The following is an 18,286-nucleotide window of genomic DNA, read 5'->3' as shown; positions in this document are numbered from 1 at the left end:
CCTGTATATACATGTCCTGTAGTGTGCACATAGCTGTATACCTGTATATACATGTCCTGTAGTGTGTACCTAGCTTGGGTTGCTGCTCATTGAGTTACTGTACTTTTTTTTAACTTTATTGAAACAAACTATCCCCAGTTTGGCACGGCCGAGTGGGTGTGGCTTGTAAAAGGGGTGTGTCTTACAAAGGGGGCGTGTCAGTTATCGTCCAATTATCGTTACCGCAGCTACATATGCGATAAACCGCGATATTGATTTAGGCCAATATCGCCAAACCCTAGCCCTTTTACACAGAAAGATTATCTTGACAGATTGTCTGCCAAAGATTTGAAGCCAAAACAAGGAACGGACTAAACAGAGACCAGGTCATAAAGGAAAGCCTGAGATTTCTCCTCTTTTCAAATCCAGTCCTGCCTTTGGCTTCAAATCTTTGGTAGATAATCTGTCAGATAATCTTTCTGTGTAAAAGGGCCCTTACACAGGACGATGGTCGTTATTTAAGATCGTTACTACGATCGTTACTCTGATCCTCCATCTGATCTAAACAATGAACAACGTGCAATTACACTGAACAATTAGTGAAAAAATGCGAACGAATGTGGAATTACAGCGAACGATTAACAATAATTTTAGGTTCAGATCTAAATTAACGATCAATCCCTGCAATTACACAGAACGATTCTCATTTAAATTCGAACAATATGATTTTTCACACAATAATCGTCCCGTGTAATCGGCCCTTACTGTAAAATCCATCTCTTGCAGCGAGAAGGGGGAGGGAAGCACTCATAGCTTGCCCTGATCATTTGGGGTGTTGATTGTTTTTCCTTTTAGAAATTTCACAGAATTTCGTTGAATGTCAATTTCATGTCACAATATCGTATTTTTATTTTATTATTTTTCTTAAATTGTAATTGCTTTTCTAGTCAACTACATTAGATAAGAGGATTCTGTAACTGGATGATGATGATGCTTTTGCCTTTAGCTGATTCTAAGATTTATCTTTAGATCGGTTTGAGCAAAGTGAAATACCTCGTACTGGATGAAGCGGATCGTATGCTGGACATGGGTTTTATGGATGATATAAGAAAGTTGTTATCAAGTCCAGGAATGCCAAGCAAAGAAGAAAGACAGACCTTAATGTTTAGTGCCACATTCCCTGCACCCATACAGAGGTGAGCAGTGGGTTCTGGTACAGCACTAGGCAAACATTTATTGCCTTTCACATGTCACTAGTTCTGTATTGTCATACTTCTGACCCAGAAGGAAGTTACTATCTGTTCTATGTTTGCGCAGCTGAAGCTGGCATATAGCAGAAATGTAGCAATGCTTAAAGTGTCACTGTCGTTAAATTTTTTTTATTTATAAATTTTTTTTGCAGAAATCAATAGTACAGGCATTTTTAAGAAACTTTGTAATTGGATTTATTAGCCGAAAAATGCATTTTTATCATGAAAAAGCAGTTTGACGCTCTCCCCCGTCTTCATGATTTTCTATGGAGAGGGGATGGGTGGAGGGAGATGAGGCACCAGAACAGGACAACAAAGAGTTAAAGGACAACTCCCACAAAAAATTTTTTTTGCTCATTTAACACACATTACAAAGTTATATAACTTTGTAATGTGGTTAAATACCCGGCCTGGCCCCCTTCCCCCACTTTCGGACCCCCGACCCCCCACCCCGGAAGTTAAGGAATGTATACATTACCTATTACGATCGTCACGGTCCTCTTCTCCAGGGCGGCATCTGGTGACGACTACGTCAGAGCCGAGGGGCGGTCCGGGTCTTCTTCCTCCTCGGCGTCTTCATGCAAAGTGAATGGGGATGAAAAGGCTGCTGGTGCACATGCGCACCAGCAGCCTTTTCATTGGCTGGAGCGCATCACATAGCTTCCAGCTTGCTCAGCCCTGATTGGCTGAGCTTGCTGGAAGCCATGTGATGCGCTCCAGCCAATGAAAAGGCTGCCGGTGCGCAAGCGCACTGGCAGCCTTTTCCATCCCCTGGACCCGGAAGTTGGAGACATCGCTGGATGGCGGAAGGCGGCGACGGAGAGGCGGACGGCGGGCGAATCGAGTGGCGATCGTCACCGGAGAGATGGTGAGTATGGTGTCTGTGTGTGTCTGTGTTTTTTTTTTTTTTTGGGGTCCCGCGGGAGTTGTCCTTTAATTTACAGCTACATCACTGGGCTATCTCCTCTGACAGTCAGCACTGATCTCTCTGACCTTTGAATACCGCTTTCACACAGCTCCCGCTGTGTAATCCTTTGTTCTCTGCTGGCAACTAATCTCCCCTCTCCTGTTTCCATAGGTTACTCAGGGCCTGACTCATGTAAAAGAGTCCAGATTTCCTGATAATGAGCAGTGAATGAGAGCGAGGAGGGAGAGGGGGGACCTGGGCAAAGTCTTTTTGAATGCAGATAATGACCTATTTGCCTAATAAACCCAATTACAAAGTTTCTTAAAATTGCCTGTACTATTGATTGATGCACAAATAAAAAAAAAGACACTTCAACCCTGTATTGCTCTGCTACCACCTATCAGAGCCAATGCTTTAGTCCAAATTCTGAGTTTGTAAAAATCCTGTAATGTTTTTTTTTCCAGTCTTGCTAGAGAGATTTTGAAACCAGATTATCTGTTTGTGGTGGTCGGGCAAGTTGGTGGCGCATGCAGCGATGTCGAACAACGCATCATCGAAGTTGAAAGAACTGGAAAGAGGGGAAAACTGCTAGAAATCCTGAACGACATTGGTCAGTAACGGTTCTGGATTCTGCTTCTGTATAGCTGTTAGGTATATGGGTGGTCGATATATGGGTGGTCGATATCTACATGATGGTTTGATCTTGTCAACTTCCAGTTTAAGAGCTTGAATTTCATGTTGAAAAGCAATAAGGCGCAGCGTCAAAGTCCTAGGAGATACCAACATTGATTTCTGCTGTTGTATGATTGAGGAACTGTATTTTGAGGAACTGTATTTAATTTTAAATGAGAATTGTATGGGTATAAAATGTTGTGAAGTAGAAATGTGCATTAAGCCTTTGTATTGACTAACTTTTAAGGTTGTCCGGGCCGGACTCTTGCATGCTTTATGTCCAGGGTGTGGGGCTAAGTGGTAAAAAAATAGAATGTGTCCTTTTTTTTTTTTCTTCCCACTCCCCCATTCCACTGCATGGAACATAAGTGTATTGGCTGAACATCCACTTTAAAGCCTCTCTTAAAGGGGTTTTGCAACACCTAGTCCACAGTCCAATGATGGTGGAGAAACATTACTAAATGGCGAATTATGTGTCCTATTCCAGTAGCAAACATGCATTACTACTGCCCTAGTGTACAGCAAAGTTTCTCGTGCGTCTTATTGGGGGACACAGATACCATGCTGTGTCCCCCAATGAAGACTACGAGAAAGAGATTTTACGGTGAGTAAAAAATCCTCTTTTCTCTATACATAGTGCCAAATCAAGTTGTAGAGGTACCGCTTAATCCCTTTAATCTGTATTTTAAAGGAAAGACCCCCCCCTTTGAGTCCTATTGTGTCTATTTTGTTTTTATTACAAGGCAGACATACAATTTATCATTCATTAATTTTTGTTTTTGTTTAACATTTGTGTAAAACGTCGTAGGTCATGAGCGCACAATGGTGTTTGTGAATACAAAAAAGATGGCGGATTTCATTGCTACATTTCTCTGTCAAGAAAAAATACCCTCAACAAGCATTCACGGGTAAGTTGGGGACGTCTCGAGACACGGGACAGATTTACCATTGCTGACTTGAAATTTAAACACATCCTCAGGAAGCGCCTAATTCTTTAGGATTGTCTAAATATCTATCCACCATTGCTTGAAATTTCTTTTCACACTTTCCTCTGTTCCCAGCCATGTAACCCCTTTATGTTGTGGCCCAGTAGTGACTGCACCATTGCGTGACACTTCTGGCTTCTTACCATGTGAATCTGTAACGAAAAATCTTCATGGTCAAGAAACGTTGAAATTTTTGTTTATTTTAGAGACCGAGAACAAAGAGAGAGGGAGAAGGCGCTGAGCGATTTCCGTACCGGACAGTGTCCTGTAATTGTTGCCACCTCCGTCGCGGCCAGAGGATTGGATATCGAGAATGTCCTTCATGTGATAAATTTTGACATTCCGGGCGATATTGACGAATACGTTCACAGAATTGGACGTACAGGTCGTTGTGGCAACACTGGAAAAGCCATTACTTTTTTTGATAAGAATGGGAGCGATGAAGGGAAAGTTGCCAAAGACCTTGTGAAAATCTTAGCTGATGTAAGTGGAACATACGATTGTTGGGCAGCATTTGGTTTATATAACCTGTCGGAGGTTTTGGGTGAGGTGCAATTCATTTACTTGATTTACTATTGTGGCCATTAGTTCTAGCGATCACTGTTGGATAATTTGCAAACAGAGAGGGATTTATTGCAGTTGTATTAATACTGAACTAATAGCAGATGTGATCAATGAATTTTAAACCACAGTAAATGTTCACAGCAGACTTTACCAGCCCTGACATGATTCCATGCACCCTTAGGGCTGTATTACATGATCTAAAGGAGGAAGCGAGCTTCGTCCTTGTTTCCTATTCGCTTACATGTACGGGGAGGGGCAAAGGGAGCTGCAAAAGCGTCTGCTGCTCCTATTACAAAGGGCGACAGTACAGTTGATAAGTTTGGTGTAATAGGGCACTTACTAGTGGACAGATAACACGCCCAGCACCACACATCTGAATACTCTAGTGGGGGAGGGGTCGGTGATAGTAATACAATAAAAGCTGGCCATAGGCATTGCCAACAGTTGTCTGTCGTTCAGCTTTAGTGTCCTCAGGTTGTGTGGTATTGCAATTAAGCTCCATTCACTTAAATGGAACTGAGCTTTTTCTGGAAGGAGCAGCCATGTTTTTCTAACCTTGGATTACCCCATTAAGGCCCCATGTAAATGTCCGTGCCAGCCACAGCACCCAGTGGTTCTGGTCTTGGTGCTGACACTTGCTAGTAGCACATCTGGAATTCCGTGTTTACAGAGAATCTATATATGACTGACTTTTTTTCCATCTTACATAGGCTCACCAGGAGGTACCACCTTGGCTTGAAGAGATTGCATTCAGTGTCCATGGCATGTCAAGCTACAGTTCACATCCAAGCAAGTTTGCATCAGTAGATAGCAGAAAGGCAAGTGTTATGTACTGCATCGACATATACATGTATGACCTGAGTTTTTCAAGGAAAAGTTCTCCAATGTTGCTAGAACAGCATCTAGCATTATTTATGGGTCAGGGATTGTATCGGTACTGGTGTAAAATTAGACCAAACTAGTGAACAAATTCTACAAACTCTAGAAAAATAAGTTTGTTTTTTTTTTTTTTCTTGTAAATCTGAATTTCATTAGAATTTTCATTATACAAAGAAAGGTGACCTACACCGGGAACAGCCCCGGAAAGAAGTATACAGCATGGCCAAATCAACGTGCTCCGTGCCGGAAGCAAAAAATCTTGGGAACAGAACAATGTCCTTCACTTAGGTTCCTATTACAGAGAGCGATTTTCTCGGGCGTCTTATTGGGGGACACAGACACCATGGGTATAGGCTGCTGTCACTAGGAGGCTGACACTAAGAAAAAATAAAACAAGTCGGCCCCTCCCAGCAGGCTATACCCGCCCACTGGCACTGAGCTAATCCAGTTTAGCTTAGTGTCAGTAGGAGGCAGATGCAGGTCTGGTTGCTCCAGATCATCTCTGCTACCTTTTCTATTACTAACAACCCCTTTTTTCCTTACAGGTTGGGCACGGTGAGTAATCTAGACTCACCCTGATCCCACTCCCCAAGTGACCAGGGAACAGACCCTAAATATAGAGGGACTGTCTACCCTAGGTCACCTACGGCCGGACTCAGCGCCCAGGACACAGACCTGCTCAGCTGTCTGTCTCCTCATTGCGGACCTCGCTCCGCCAGCCCCTGCACACTCAGCCTCCCAGAGTTGAGCGTTCAGCGTGGCACAGTGCCGGCAGAAGACCAGAAGACATCGGATGGTGAGTTTTCTGGTCTCGGCGGGCGTTCTGCGCGTCCCCTTCGTGTGTGCGCTCGTGCTTGCTGCTACCCGGACCCCGGCGCGCACCCGACTCTCCCGCCGGCTGTAGCGCGCAGGTCCTGGCCGCTCCTCCACCTGGGCCCGGTGTCGGAGGATACTGGGTCCCTCTGGTCCCGAGCGGCAGCTTGCTGGCTTTCCACCGGCGGCGTACGCCGCATTCCGGTCCCGGCGCCATTCTGGTTCAGGCGCCTATTTGAATTTCCCGCGCGCGCGCGGTCCGGCGCGGTGACGTCACTGCGCTGAGGACGCCGCGCCAGTACATGCGCGCGGGCAGGCGCGGTGACGTCACTGCGCTGAGGGCGCCGCGCCAGTACATGCGGGCAGGCGCGGTGACGTCACTGCGCTGAGGACGCCGCGCTAGCACATTCCCGCGCGTCGGCTCCAGGATACAGGCTTCCGGTCCACACGCCGTCACTGTGCCCTGCTCTGCAGCCGTTTCTGCCGGTCTTTCCGCCGTGTCCCTGCTCCTGCTTCATCTTCAGGACGCTTTGAATCTCCCGGGTAAGCTCTCTGGGATTCTTTACTTTATGTTACTGTCTGTTTGCTGCCAGCTCACTGGATTTCTATTCTCCCCCTGCAGGCTGTCATCAGTCTCCGGGTATTCTGCTGAAATCCTTCCACCACGACACCTTTTTTTCTTAAGCTGTCTGCCTAGGAGATTACACTTGTGTTTTTTTCTCTTTTTATTACATTATGTCTGAGTCAAGGTCTGACTCCTCTCGCCGTCAGCAACCTCCTTCTTCTGTTACTTACTATTTCTGTTCATCCTGTAACACTAAATCTTCTTCTGGCCATTCTCAGCCACTCTGCACTGCTTGCTCCATGCAGTCCTGCTCTTCTCAGTCCCTTGCACAGGATCCCCCTCCTTTCCAGGAGTCGGATGAGCCAGCTCCAGCTTGGGCGCGTTCCCTCTGTCATTCTGTCTCTCAGATGGCTGAGCTTTCCCAGTCGGTCGCGGCTGCCCTCGACCGTCTATCCACTTCCGCGGCAGCTCAGGCTCGCCCTCTCCCTTCCACCAGTCGCTCCGGTCGGAGTCGTTCCCGTAAACGCCTTCGGGCGGCCTCTTCCCGGTCGTCTTCAGGCTCCCCTAGGTCGAGTTTGGCCCCTGCCCACATCTTCCCAGCTAGACGGTCTCATTCTCCTGGAGACCAGTCAGATTCCGAGGGGGCTTCCGCCTCTGACCCAGAGGATTCTCACATGTCTGCCACGGTGGATAACCTCGTGGCCGCCATCCGTGATACCTTCCAGTTGAAGGATTCAGCGGATCCACCTCCATCCGGGGAGGTCTGTTTCAACAGGAGCGCCCTCCGTGTCCGTAGCTCCTTTCCAAGCCACAAGGAATTTGACGCTTTACTCACCAAGAACTGGAAGTCCCCGGATAAAAAGTTTGCCAAGCCCAAACGCTTGGACACCTTGTATCCGTTTTCGCAGGACCTTGTGTCTCTCTGGTCTTCCCCCCCTTCTGTGGATCCTCCAGTTTCCCGTTTGACTAAGGCCACTACGCTTCCTCTTGACAATGTGGCTTCCTTCAAGGATTCCACCGATAGACGGGTGGAAGCCTTGGCTAGGTCGGCTTTCGAGGCCTCCGGATCCTCCCTTTTGCCCACCTTTGCCTCCACGTGGGTTTCCAAGGCGATATCGGTGTGGGCTAAACAACTGAGGGACGGTCTTCTTTCTGGGGCGCCCCCTGATGACCTGGCTGACCTTACTCAGCAAATACAAGATGCGGCCCAGTATATCTGTCTAGCTTCCCTGGACTCCGCAGCCAGCTCAGCCTTCGCTTCAGCTAATATCGTGGCCATACGTCGTTCACTATGGCTCCGTGAGTGGCGGGCTGACCCGGCCTCTAAGAGGTCTCTTACCAGTCTTCCTTTTGCAGGTTCCCGTCTTTTTGGGAAACGCTTGGACGAAATTATTTCTGACGCTACCGGAGGTAAGAGTACCAGTCTTCCCCAGCAGCGCCCGAAGCGTCAGGATACCCGACGCAAGCCGGGTTCCTTTCGCTCCTTTCGGTCGCTCCCGCCTGCTCCCTCCACTAAAAACGCGGGCTCTCAAAACAAGAGGACTGGTTTCTCCAGGAACCGTCCTTCCTGGCAATCCAGGACGAACTCCTCCCGGCCCCCCTTCAAGTCAGGCGCTCCCAAGACCGCCTCCTCCTGAAGGTTTCCCCCCGTGCGACTCCCCGCTGGTGGGCGGCCGTCTCCTGCATTTCCAGGAGGCATGGCTCTCCCATGTCGAGGACGCCTGGGTGCGGGACGTGGTTTCTCGGGGCTACAAGATAGAGTTTTCCTCCATTCCTCGCGACCGTTTCTTCCCTTCTCGCCTGCCTCGGTCTCCCTCTCTGGCGGCCGGGTTCTCTCAGGCCCTCCAGTCTCTCCTCAACAAGAGAGTTGTCGTTCCCGTTCCTTCCTCCCAACGGTTCCGCGGTTTCTATTCAAACCTTTTTGTAGTTCCGAAGAAGGACGGCTCGGTGCGTCCAATCTTGGACCTCAAGCGACTGAACCGCCATGTCCGGCTATCTCATTTTCGGATGGAGTCTCTGCGTTCTGTCATCGCGTCCCTGGAGCCGGGAGAGTTCCTCTCCTCGGTGGACATCCAGGAAGCGTATCTCCATATTCCGATTTTTCCCCCCCACCAGCGTTTTCTTCGCTTCGCCATCGGATCGGACCACTTTCAGTTCGTGGCCCTACCTTTCGGCCTGGCCACGGCCCCTCGTGTTTTTACGAAGACCATGGCGGCTGTCATGGCTCTTTTACGGTCTCGAGGGATTTCAGTAACACCCTACTTGGACGACATTCTGGTCAAAGCCCCGTCCCGGGACCAGAATTTGGAAAGCCTCCGGATAACGTTGGACACTCTCTCTCGTTTCGGGTGGCTCCTCAACCGACCCAAGTCTTCCTTGACCCCCTCCCAGTCCATTGTGTTTCTGGGGTTGAGGTTGGACTCGCTTCAGGCTCGGGTCTTTCTCCCGGAGGACAAGCTGGCGTCCCTTCGCTCCGGGGTTCGAGCCCTTTGCAGTCATCGCCCGGTGTCCATTCGATTCTGCATGAGGGTGCTGGGGAGGATGGTGGCCGCAATAGAGGCGGTGCCTTTTGCACAGTTCCACTCTCGTCCCCTTCAGCTATTCCTTCTGGCGCAGTGGGACAGGTCTCTTCCTTCCCTGGATCGCCGGGTCAGTACCCCTGCTCGTCTTCGGAGGGATCTCCAATGGTGGCTCCAGTCTCAGAGCCTCTCCATCGGTCGCTCATTCCTTCCCATCCACTGGCAGATAGTAACCACCGACGCCAGCCTGCAGGGCTGGGGAGGAGTGTGGCACACTCTCACCGCGCAGGGGACTTGGTCGCCGCAGGAGTCTCGGCTTCCTATAAACATACTCGAACTACGGGCCATCAGGCTCTCTCTCCTGCACTGGCAGGCGCAGCTCCGAGGTCTCCCCGTCCGTGTACAGACAGACAATGCCACTGCGGTGGCGTACGTGAATCATCAGGGCGGCACCCGCAGCAGGGCCGCCATGACGGAAGTGGCGCTGATCCTCTCCTGGGCAGAGGTAAACGTGTCGGCCCTGTCGGCTGTCCACATTCCGGGGGTGGACAATTGGATGGCCGACTACCTGAGCCGCGCACGTGTGGATCCAGGGGAATGGACCCTGCACCCCGAGGTGTTCTCCCAGATCTGTCTCAGATGGGGAACGCCCGACGTGGATCTGATGGCATCCCGGATCAACCGACGTCTGCCGAAGTTTGTCTGTCGGACGCGGGACCCTCAGGCTCTGGCGTCAGACGCTCTGGTGATTCCTTGGCGGCAGTTTCGCATGCCTTACATTTTTCCTCCCCTCCCGCTCCTTCCACGGGTCCTGAGAAAAATCAAGGCGGAAGGGGTTCCAATCATCTTGGTGGCTCCGGACTGGCCTCGCCGCGCCTGGTACGCGGATCTAGTGAACCTCGCCGTCGACGCCCCCTGGCGTCTGCCCAACCGTCCGGATCTTCTAAGTCAAGGCCCGATCTGCCACCCGCATTTCGCGTCGCTTCGTTTGACGGCGTTTCTGTTGAAACCTGGGTCCTAAAATCCCGGGGTTTCTCGGACGCGGTCGTCAGGACGATGATCAGGGCGCGGAAGTCGTCTTCTGCCAGGATTTACTATCGCTGTTGGAAGGCTTACCTCCGTCATTGTGAGGCCTGCGCGGCGCACCCGCTTTCCTTTTCGGCGGCCCGGCTCCTCGCCTTCCTCCAGGCAGGACTGGAGTCAGGCTTATCCCTTAGTTCCCTTAAGGGTCAGGTTTCCGCGCTTTCTGTTTTTTTCCAGAGACCCTTGGCTTCGATCTCTCAGGTGAAGACCTTCCTTCAGGGGGTGGCACATCTTGCCCCCCCTTATCGTCGTCCAATTCCCTCCTGGGACCTAAACCTGGTTTTGGATGCTTTGCAGTCTTCTCCATTTGAACCCCTCAGGGACGTGCCCCTGTCTATTCTCTCCTTCAAGGTGGTCTTCCTGGTGGCCATCACGTCAATTCGACGAGTATCGGAGTTGGCCGCTCTTTCTTGCCGCCCTCCCTTCCTGGTTTTTCATCAGGACAAGGTGGTGATGCGGCCTGTGGCCTCATTCCAGCCCAAGGTCGTGTCGCCTTTTCACCTCAATGAGGATATTATCCTCCCCTCCTTCTGTCCCGCCCCCTCTCATCCGAGGGAGCGGGCGCTTCACCACTTAGACGTGGTTCGCGCCTTGCGTGTCTACCTTGCGCGGACAAAATCATTTCGCACTTCTGACTCCCTTTTCATCATCCCTGAGGGTCCTCGCAAGGGATCGGCAGCGTCCAAGGCGACTCTTGCCCGCTGGATTCGTTCTGCTATCTCTCGAGCTTACAGTGGTAAGGGGAAGGCTCCTCCTTTTGGAGTCTCGGCTCACTCCACTCGGTCGGTCGGGGCTTCCTGGGCTATCCGGCATGGGGCTTCGGCCCTTCAAGTGTGTAAGGCCGCCACCTGGAAGTCTCTGCATACCTTCTCGAAATTTTACCGGGTGGACACCTTTGCATCGGCTGATGCGAGCTTGGGCCGCTTGGTCTTGCAGGCAGCGGTGGCTTCTTCCCCTTGAGTTCTTCTCTGCTCTTTCCCTCCCAAGGGACTGCTTTGGGACGTCCCATGGTGTCTGTGTCCCCCAATAAGACGCCCGAGAAAGGAGGAGTTTTTACTCACCGTAAACTCTCTTTCTCGTAGTCTTCATTGGGGGACACAGCACCCACCCCTTGTTGTCTGTGTTGTTGTTGCCGTTTGGCCTGTGTTTTCAGACCTTGAGTGTGGACTTTGGTTTTTTCCTTTTTCCTTCGGCTCCTCCTACTGCTTTTCACTACTGGATTAGCTCAGTGCCAGTGGGCGGGTATAGCCTGCTGGGAGGGGCCGACTTGTTTTATTTTTTCTTAGTGTCAGCCTCCTAGTGACAGCAGCCTATACCCATGGTGTCTGTGTCCCCCAATGAAGACTACGAGAAAGAGAGTTTACGGTGAGTAAAAACTCCTCCTTTTAACGATAAACGATCGCAAACTAGATTGTTTATCATTAACCTCAAATCCTTCACCGTATTACACAGAATGTTAATAGTTACGATCGTTATTATGATAGTAGGTGAACCCTATCAGGGCCACCAAAAGACAGAAACATTCTAGTTAAGCTCCATATGGGGTGACCATCACCAAGCTGAAGGGGGTCAGATGATATAACCTTCCATACTACTAGGCCACATAGTAAACGTCCTGCTCATTTCCAGTGTGCTGTATTCTGTACATAAGTCTCTGTACTTTTTCTCATTGCTATAGAGAGGCGGCTTCAATGAGGAGGGCTACAGCAATCCTGGCTTCTCAAAACCAGCGGCTCCGGCTGAGGAGGAAGAAGACTGGGGCTAGTGAGATGAAGTTTTCACACATGAGGAGTGATGTTACAGATTCAGACTTTCTGACAAGTTCTGTTGTATGTTTGTAAAAAAAGGGGAAAAAAATATTTTGGTTACTTGGCTTAAGTATTTAAACTTTGTTAAGAAAAAAAGACATGTTTTGGTTTGTACAAATGGCCGCTCTGAAGATGTCGGAGCACAGAATTAAACATTTTCTTTAACTAATTTTCCTGTTAATGGGTTTTGGTTTGTAAGCTTTTTATTGCAGCAGTTTTATGATTGTGACTTTGCATAGCCGTGACATCCAGTATATGATTTACTGCTCAGTCGCAGTAACACTTGTTTCAGCTCCCCCCCCCCCCCCCTACAGCAACCAGAAATCTAGCATGTTCCAGTTATAAGTCGAAATTATGTTACATTGTATACATTACAGGCAGTTGTATGTTTGTTTTCATTGCACCCTCTTGTCTCCTATCCTTAGTATGGCAGCCACTGTTTGGTAAATTCCCCCATACTGGACATAGGCGCCTAGAAGATAAAACAGGATGCTCGGTCTCCCTCTAATTCCGGGCTGCACAGAACACAGCTGTGAATTAGCAAGTCATTTAGTTATACATATTTCTGGACTATGGTAATTTTTCAGTAGAGTTTTAGGCATGTTAAATTTGTCATGTGGTTTATCAAGTGTTAAAGGGAACCATTCACCCCGTGGCCCCGGCAGAAACTGACATACAGTGACATAAAGGTCAATATACTTACCGCATCGCTCCCGGTCCCGTCCCGAAGCCCATTGTTTACACGGAGAAATCGACGATTCTTCTTCTCGCGCCCATTATGGTAATGAGCGCCGCCGGGTTCGAAATCCAGCCTTCTCCCCGCCTCCGACACTTGATTGACGCCAGGTCCTCCTCGTCTTCTTTCTTCTCGCCGGATCCCGCGCAGGCGCCGTGACAGTCGTTTTCGGCGCATGCGCAGTTCACAATTGAAGCCGCTCCGCAGCTTCACTGTTTACTGCGCGTGCGCCGATTGGCTCGAACACGTATCCTGTTTACCGCGCAGGCGCAGAAGAGGTGACGAGACCATCGCAGCGGCGCCTGCGCGGGAATTCGGCAGAAGACTGAAGACGTCAATCAAGTTCCAGGAGGCGTGGATGGGCGGCGACGAGAAGAGGACCTCATGAATAAGTTGGACTCGTCCGTCGTTTCCTATGGACGTTGGACTCATCTCAGCTCATTACCATAATGGGCGGGAGAAGAAGAATCGGCGATTTCTCCGTGTCAACAACGGGATCCGGGACGGGACCGGGAGCGATGTGGTAAGTATATAGACCTTTATGTCACTGTATGTCAGTTTCTGCCGGGGGCCACGGGGTGAATGGTTCCCTTTAATATTATATATATATATATATATAATCTCTTTAAGACTTCATAACAATCCAGTGGATCCATAGATAAGAACAGTGTAATACCGCATCCCTAGAAATATGGTGGTACAATATATATATAGTAAGAGTTCATATTAGTTCACCAAAGTGTATAGACTCCACGATATGGCCTACTGCCAGGTACAAAAATCCAAAACGTGCGAACAGTCCTGAGATTGGACCAGAGGACATCAAAGCAAGAGCCTTGGTGACTCTTCATACACTGAGCCATATCTGCAAAGGACCATGAGCTGACTGGTGGTACGCCAAGCCCCAACATACATTCTATTACAGCCTGTGTCTCTGGGTGCGGCTAATACGATAAGTGAATATTTTAGAAACCTGGGCTGGATCGAGGGAATGACTACATAACATGATCATACTGTACTTGGGTGGTAGAAGGTGTCCTGCCGTGCACTTCCCACTGCTTCATCCTACTGGCGGTTATTATGTCACAAAACATCCTGATGTGCCGTGTGAGAGGTGGAGCGTGTCGGGCATCAGATCAAAAGCTGCATGTACTTTTATATATGGGGTATTTGGGGCGTTCATACACTGTATGCAAATATGTGAGGTCATCTGTCAGCACTTTGTTTTCTCACTAGCTTTTCATATAAATTTGAGGTTGGTTGTCACTATTAGGATATGCTTTATTACTGAATTATTTTGCTGTTAGAATATCAAAGATTAACATAATATTACTATTGGCACTTTATATTCACTGAGTATTATGTATGATGGTTGTGCACATAATCACCCATGGTTCATCTGGTTACTTTCACTGTATTGGTTGTACTTTATTTGGTGTCTATTGATTATATATGATGTGTTCAGTCACACTTATTACTTTTTAGCACATAGTTTATATAATGGTGTCCTTCATGCATTTGCTCTGCACAATCCCAGCCCACACAGTTCTGAAACTGGTACACCACCTTAAACACGGAGAGACGCGCTAAAATGTGGTCCAGGTTTGGTGCCATCCTTGGTCAGCTCATATGGTTCATAATTTGAGTCACTATCTTAGTGCTGTTTGTACATTAGGAGCCATTAACACACATGCGGCAGTAGTCCTGTGTAGGGTTGAGCAAGTTTACAGGATTAGCAAAGAGCTTTGCTAGACTTGCCCATCGGCCTGTCAGCCGTCTGCCTTTGATCTGTGTGGCTCCAAATGCCTGGAAAAGCTGGATCCAGTCCTGGGAGAAGTGTTCCAGGACTGGATCCAGCTTTTGCTGGCACACAAAGCTGCACAAAGTTAAAAGGCAGCTTGTTGACGAGCCTTGCACCTTCGCTCAATCTTATTCCTGTCTATGCACTTTTTCTATGGGCTCTTTCCTGGGATGTATAGATATGAGATATTATAATATCTGTTTATTTATTTATGGCTCTACTGATTCTGATGAATGAATAAAGTGTTTACATCTAGTGCTTGTTAGTAGTGTATATTGGGGAGCATTACAAAGTGTTGATGGTGTCACTTTCCATTTTGCCAAAAGGTTTAGTTTTGGTGCTTTTACACATCTAATAAACTACATGATAGATGCACAAAATGGTGGTGTCCTCGTCCTTTCTGAGCTCTAGCGGCATCTACACCTGTGCTGTATATTAAAGAAAAACTCTGACAGGAGACGACATCCAGCTCTGCTGCTTCTGGCAAAGTAAGTAGAAGCTGTGCAACCCTCAAAGGTGCACAGGGCCTTGTCTGCTGCGGCAGCTTTACAATCACTGCAGGAGTACGCAGCACCGGGATCTTTGTTGCTGGAGCTTCGAAACTGGGGGATTTTGGTACATCAGCAGTATTTGCTGATACAGACCTAGAGTACATTTCAGTCATTATATTTATGGAGAGTTGTGCATTTCTCAAATATGGGAGTAGGAGTATATTCCATTCTAGTGCACATCTTTTAATGGTGCGTTCACACCTACAGGATCTGCAGCAGATTTCATTTAAATAACTGAACACAGCATCAAATCTGCTGCAGAATCCTGTAGGTGTGAACGCACCCTAAAGAAATAAAGTGCAGAATGTGTCATACTGTGCATTGATCTATCTTCCCAGCCAAAATACTGTGCATTGATCCCCTGATCAATTGGCTCTTGGTTTATCGGGGGTTCTTTTATGCAGTTAAGTGCAGCAACAAAGTAGAAACTGTAGAGGTTGTATTAGATAATAACTTCAAGCAAGACATCTGAAAACTTGATTATAGTGAGTAAACAGGCTGTTGTATACGTAGGCCCTGCTCATTTAGGTGTTAGCACTCTATGCCAGTCTCCATGAAGATTGCCTCCGTAACTCCGTCCAGGGATAGAACAAACAGCTGCTGCTTGTCCTCAGGTTGTATGATCTTAAAGGGGAACTCTGGATAAAAAAAACTTGTTTTCCATTAAAAGTACATTAAAAGTTAATTGTGTCTATACAATGTATTACCGTATCTGTACGGTTCTGCTACACTGGTAGCTGATAGAAATCCAGGAAGTGAAAAAAAGGCCCCTGTGCAATCTACATTGTCTCCTGCTCCTTCTGCTCTCCCACCTTAGGAAACAAATCTTCCATGCCTCTGTCTCACATTGTGTGTGTTTGCTGAGATCAGGCTGATGATGCAGACAGGGCATGATTTCCCAGGAGGCTTTGCTGGATCCACCAATCCCCTGAGTGATTCACCATCTCTGACCAGCCAGAAGCAGGTGTTGCACTGATTTCTCTAATTGTGCAGTGAAATTAGGGTTGTATTCACACATGTTGAAGTGTCATTGCAGTACTGCAGCGTATTCACAAAAATGATGCAGTAACACAAGTAAATGATGCTAAACGGCAGAGCGGATCAGAGCCTTATTGTGGGGCTCAACTTCAAAGATAACAGATACTTGATCATAATATGTGCGTGGGGAAAGGAAAAAAATTTAAGTTCTTTACTTTATTCCAATATTAGCATTACAGGTAGAGAATACAGTGTGGTGTTACAGGTAGAGAATACAGTGTGCTGTGTGGTGTTACAGGTAGAGAATACAGTGTGCTGTGTGGTGTTACAGGTAGAGAATACAGTGTGCTGTGTGGTGTTACAGGTAGAGAATACAGTGTGGTGTTACAGGTAGAGAATACAGCTTGCTGTGTGGTGTTACAGGTAGAGAATACAGTGTGCTGTTACAGGTAGAGAATACAGTGCTGTGTGGTGTTACAGGTAGTGAGTACAGCGTGTTGTGTGGTGTTACAGGTAGAGAATACAGCATGCTGTGTGGTGTTACAGGTAGAGAATACAGTGCTGTGTGGTGTTACAGGTAGAGAATACAGTGTACTGTGTGGTGTTACAGGTAGTGAGTACAGCGTGTTGTGTGGTGTTACAGGTAGAGAATACAGCATGCTGTGTGGTGTTACAGGTAGAGAATACAGCGTGCTGTGTGGTGTTACAGGTAGAGAATACAGCGTGCTGTGTGGTGTTACAGGTAGAGAATACAGCGTGCTGTGTGGTGTTACAGGTAGAGAATACAGCGTGCTGTGTGGTACAGGTAGTGAGTACAGCGTGTTGTGTGGTGTTACAGGTAGAGAATACAGCGTGGTGTTACAGGTAGAGGATACAGCATGCTGTGTTACAGGTAGAGAATACAGCGTGCTGTGTTACAGGTAGAGAATACAGCGTGCTGTGTGGTGTTACAGGTAGAGGATACAGCGTGCTGTGTGGTGTTACAGGTAGAGAATACAGCGTGCTATGTGGTGTTACAGGTAGAGAATACAGTGTGCTGTGTGGTGTTACAGGTAGAGAATACAGCGTGCTGTGTGGTGTTACAGGTAGAGAATACAGCGTGCTGTGTGGTGTTACAGGTAGAGAATACAGAGTGCTGGGTGGTGTTACAGGTAGTAACATTGTGCTGTGTGGGTGGTGGGACTACAATGGAATCATAAATTACTGCAAATAATTCAGTAACACAATGAAACTGCAATGTGTGATCACAGCCCAGATGTTCTGCAACAGCTTTGGGTGGGGAATAGGCAGGGTGGAGGACTGTGATGAACAGCTGAGGGAAAGCATTGCATTCTGGAACCTGTAGTACTGTGTACAACTGATAAACCAGGAAGAGCAGAAACACAATACAGAACAAATCCCCCCAAATGGATTTTTTTGTAGTATTGGAATAGGTAAGTAATGCTTTATCCTCTACCTGAAGTTCCTCTTTAAAATTGCTCCAACACACAACCTGTTTCTTGAAGAAAGCGGTCATGTGATACAGCCCTGTGTGATCTCCTTTCTCCTATGTAGACACTGATACAGCCCTGTGTGATCTCCTCTCTCCTCTGCAGACAATGATACACCCCTGTGTCATCTCCTCTCCCCTCTGCAGACACTCATACAGTCCCGTGTGATCTCTCCTCTGCAGACACTGTGTGATCTCCTTTCTCCCCTGCAGACACTGATACAGCCCTGTGTGATCTCCTTTCTCCTCTGCAGACACTGATACAGCCCTGTGTGATGTGTGATCTCCTCTCTCCTCTGCAGATACTGATACAGCCCTGTGTGATCTCCTCTGCAGACACTGATACAGCCTGTGTGATCTCCTCTCTTCTCTGCAGACACTGATACAGCCTGTGTGATCTCCTCTCTTCTCTGCAGACACTGATACAGCCCTGTGTGATCTCTCTTCTCTGCAGACACTGATACAGCCTGCGTGATCTCCTCTCTTCTCTGCAGACACTAATACAGCCCTGTGTGATCTCATCTGCAGACACTGATACAGCCCTGTGTGATCTCCTCTCCCCTCTGTAGACACTGATACAGCCTGTGTGATCTCCTCTGCAGACAGTGATACAGCCCTGTGTGATCTTCTCTCCCCTCTGCAGACACTGATACAGCCCTGTGTGTTCTCCTCTCCTCTGCAGACACTGATACAGCCCTGTGTGATC

General features: G+C 48.2%; 2 protein-coding genes across 6 annotated transcripts in view; one reads left to right on the top strand and one right to left on the bottom strand.

Moving 5' to 3' along the window:
• Positions 1–12,194, top strand: part of DDX4 (DEAD-box helicase 4) — an 88,637-nt gene extending 76,443 nt beyond the window's left edge. For all 5 annotated transcript variants that reach the window (XM_069963700.1, XM_069963701.1, XM_069963697.1 and 2 more), the window contains 6 exons: positions 1,009–1,175; positions 2,601–2,746; positions 3,617–3,716; positions 4,001–4,277; positions 5,069–5,176; positions 11,896–12,194. In XM_069963700.1, coding sequence (XP_069819801.1) covers positions 1,009–1,175; positions 2,601–2,746; positions 3,617–3,716; positions 4,001–4,277; positions 5,069–5,176; positions 11,896–11,982 — 885 coding nt within the window. In that variant the 3' untranslated portion in view covers positions 11,983–12,194. The remainder of the gene's footprint in view (positions 1–1,008; positions 1,176–2,600; positions 2,747–3,616; positions 3,717–4,000; positions 4,278–5,068; positions 5,177–11,895) is intronic.
• Positions 1–18,286, bottom strand: part of LOC138786767 (zinc finger protein OZF-like) — a 419,299-nt gene that overhangs the window by 74,907 nt on the left and 326,106 nt on the right. The window lies entirely within an intron of this gene.

Source organism: Dendropsophus ebraccatus, chromosome 3, assembly GCF_027789765.1.
Source record: "Dendropsophus ebraccatus isolate aDenEbr1 chromosome 3, aDenEbr1.pat, whole genome shotgun sequence".
Classification (NCBI taxonomy): Eukaryota; Metazoa; Chordata; class Amphibia; order Anura; family Hylidae; genus Dendropsophus; species Dendropsophus ebraccatus.
The sequence above is the reverse complement of the archived record's forward strand: the minus strand, read 5'-3'. Positions and strand labels throughout refer to the sequence as shown.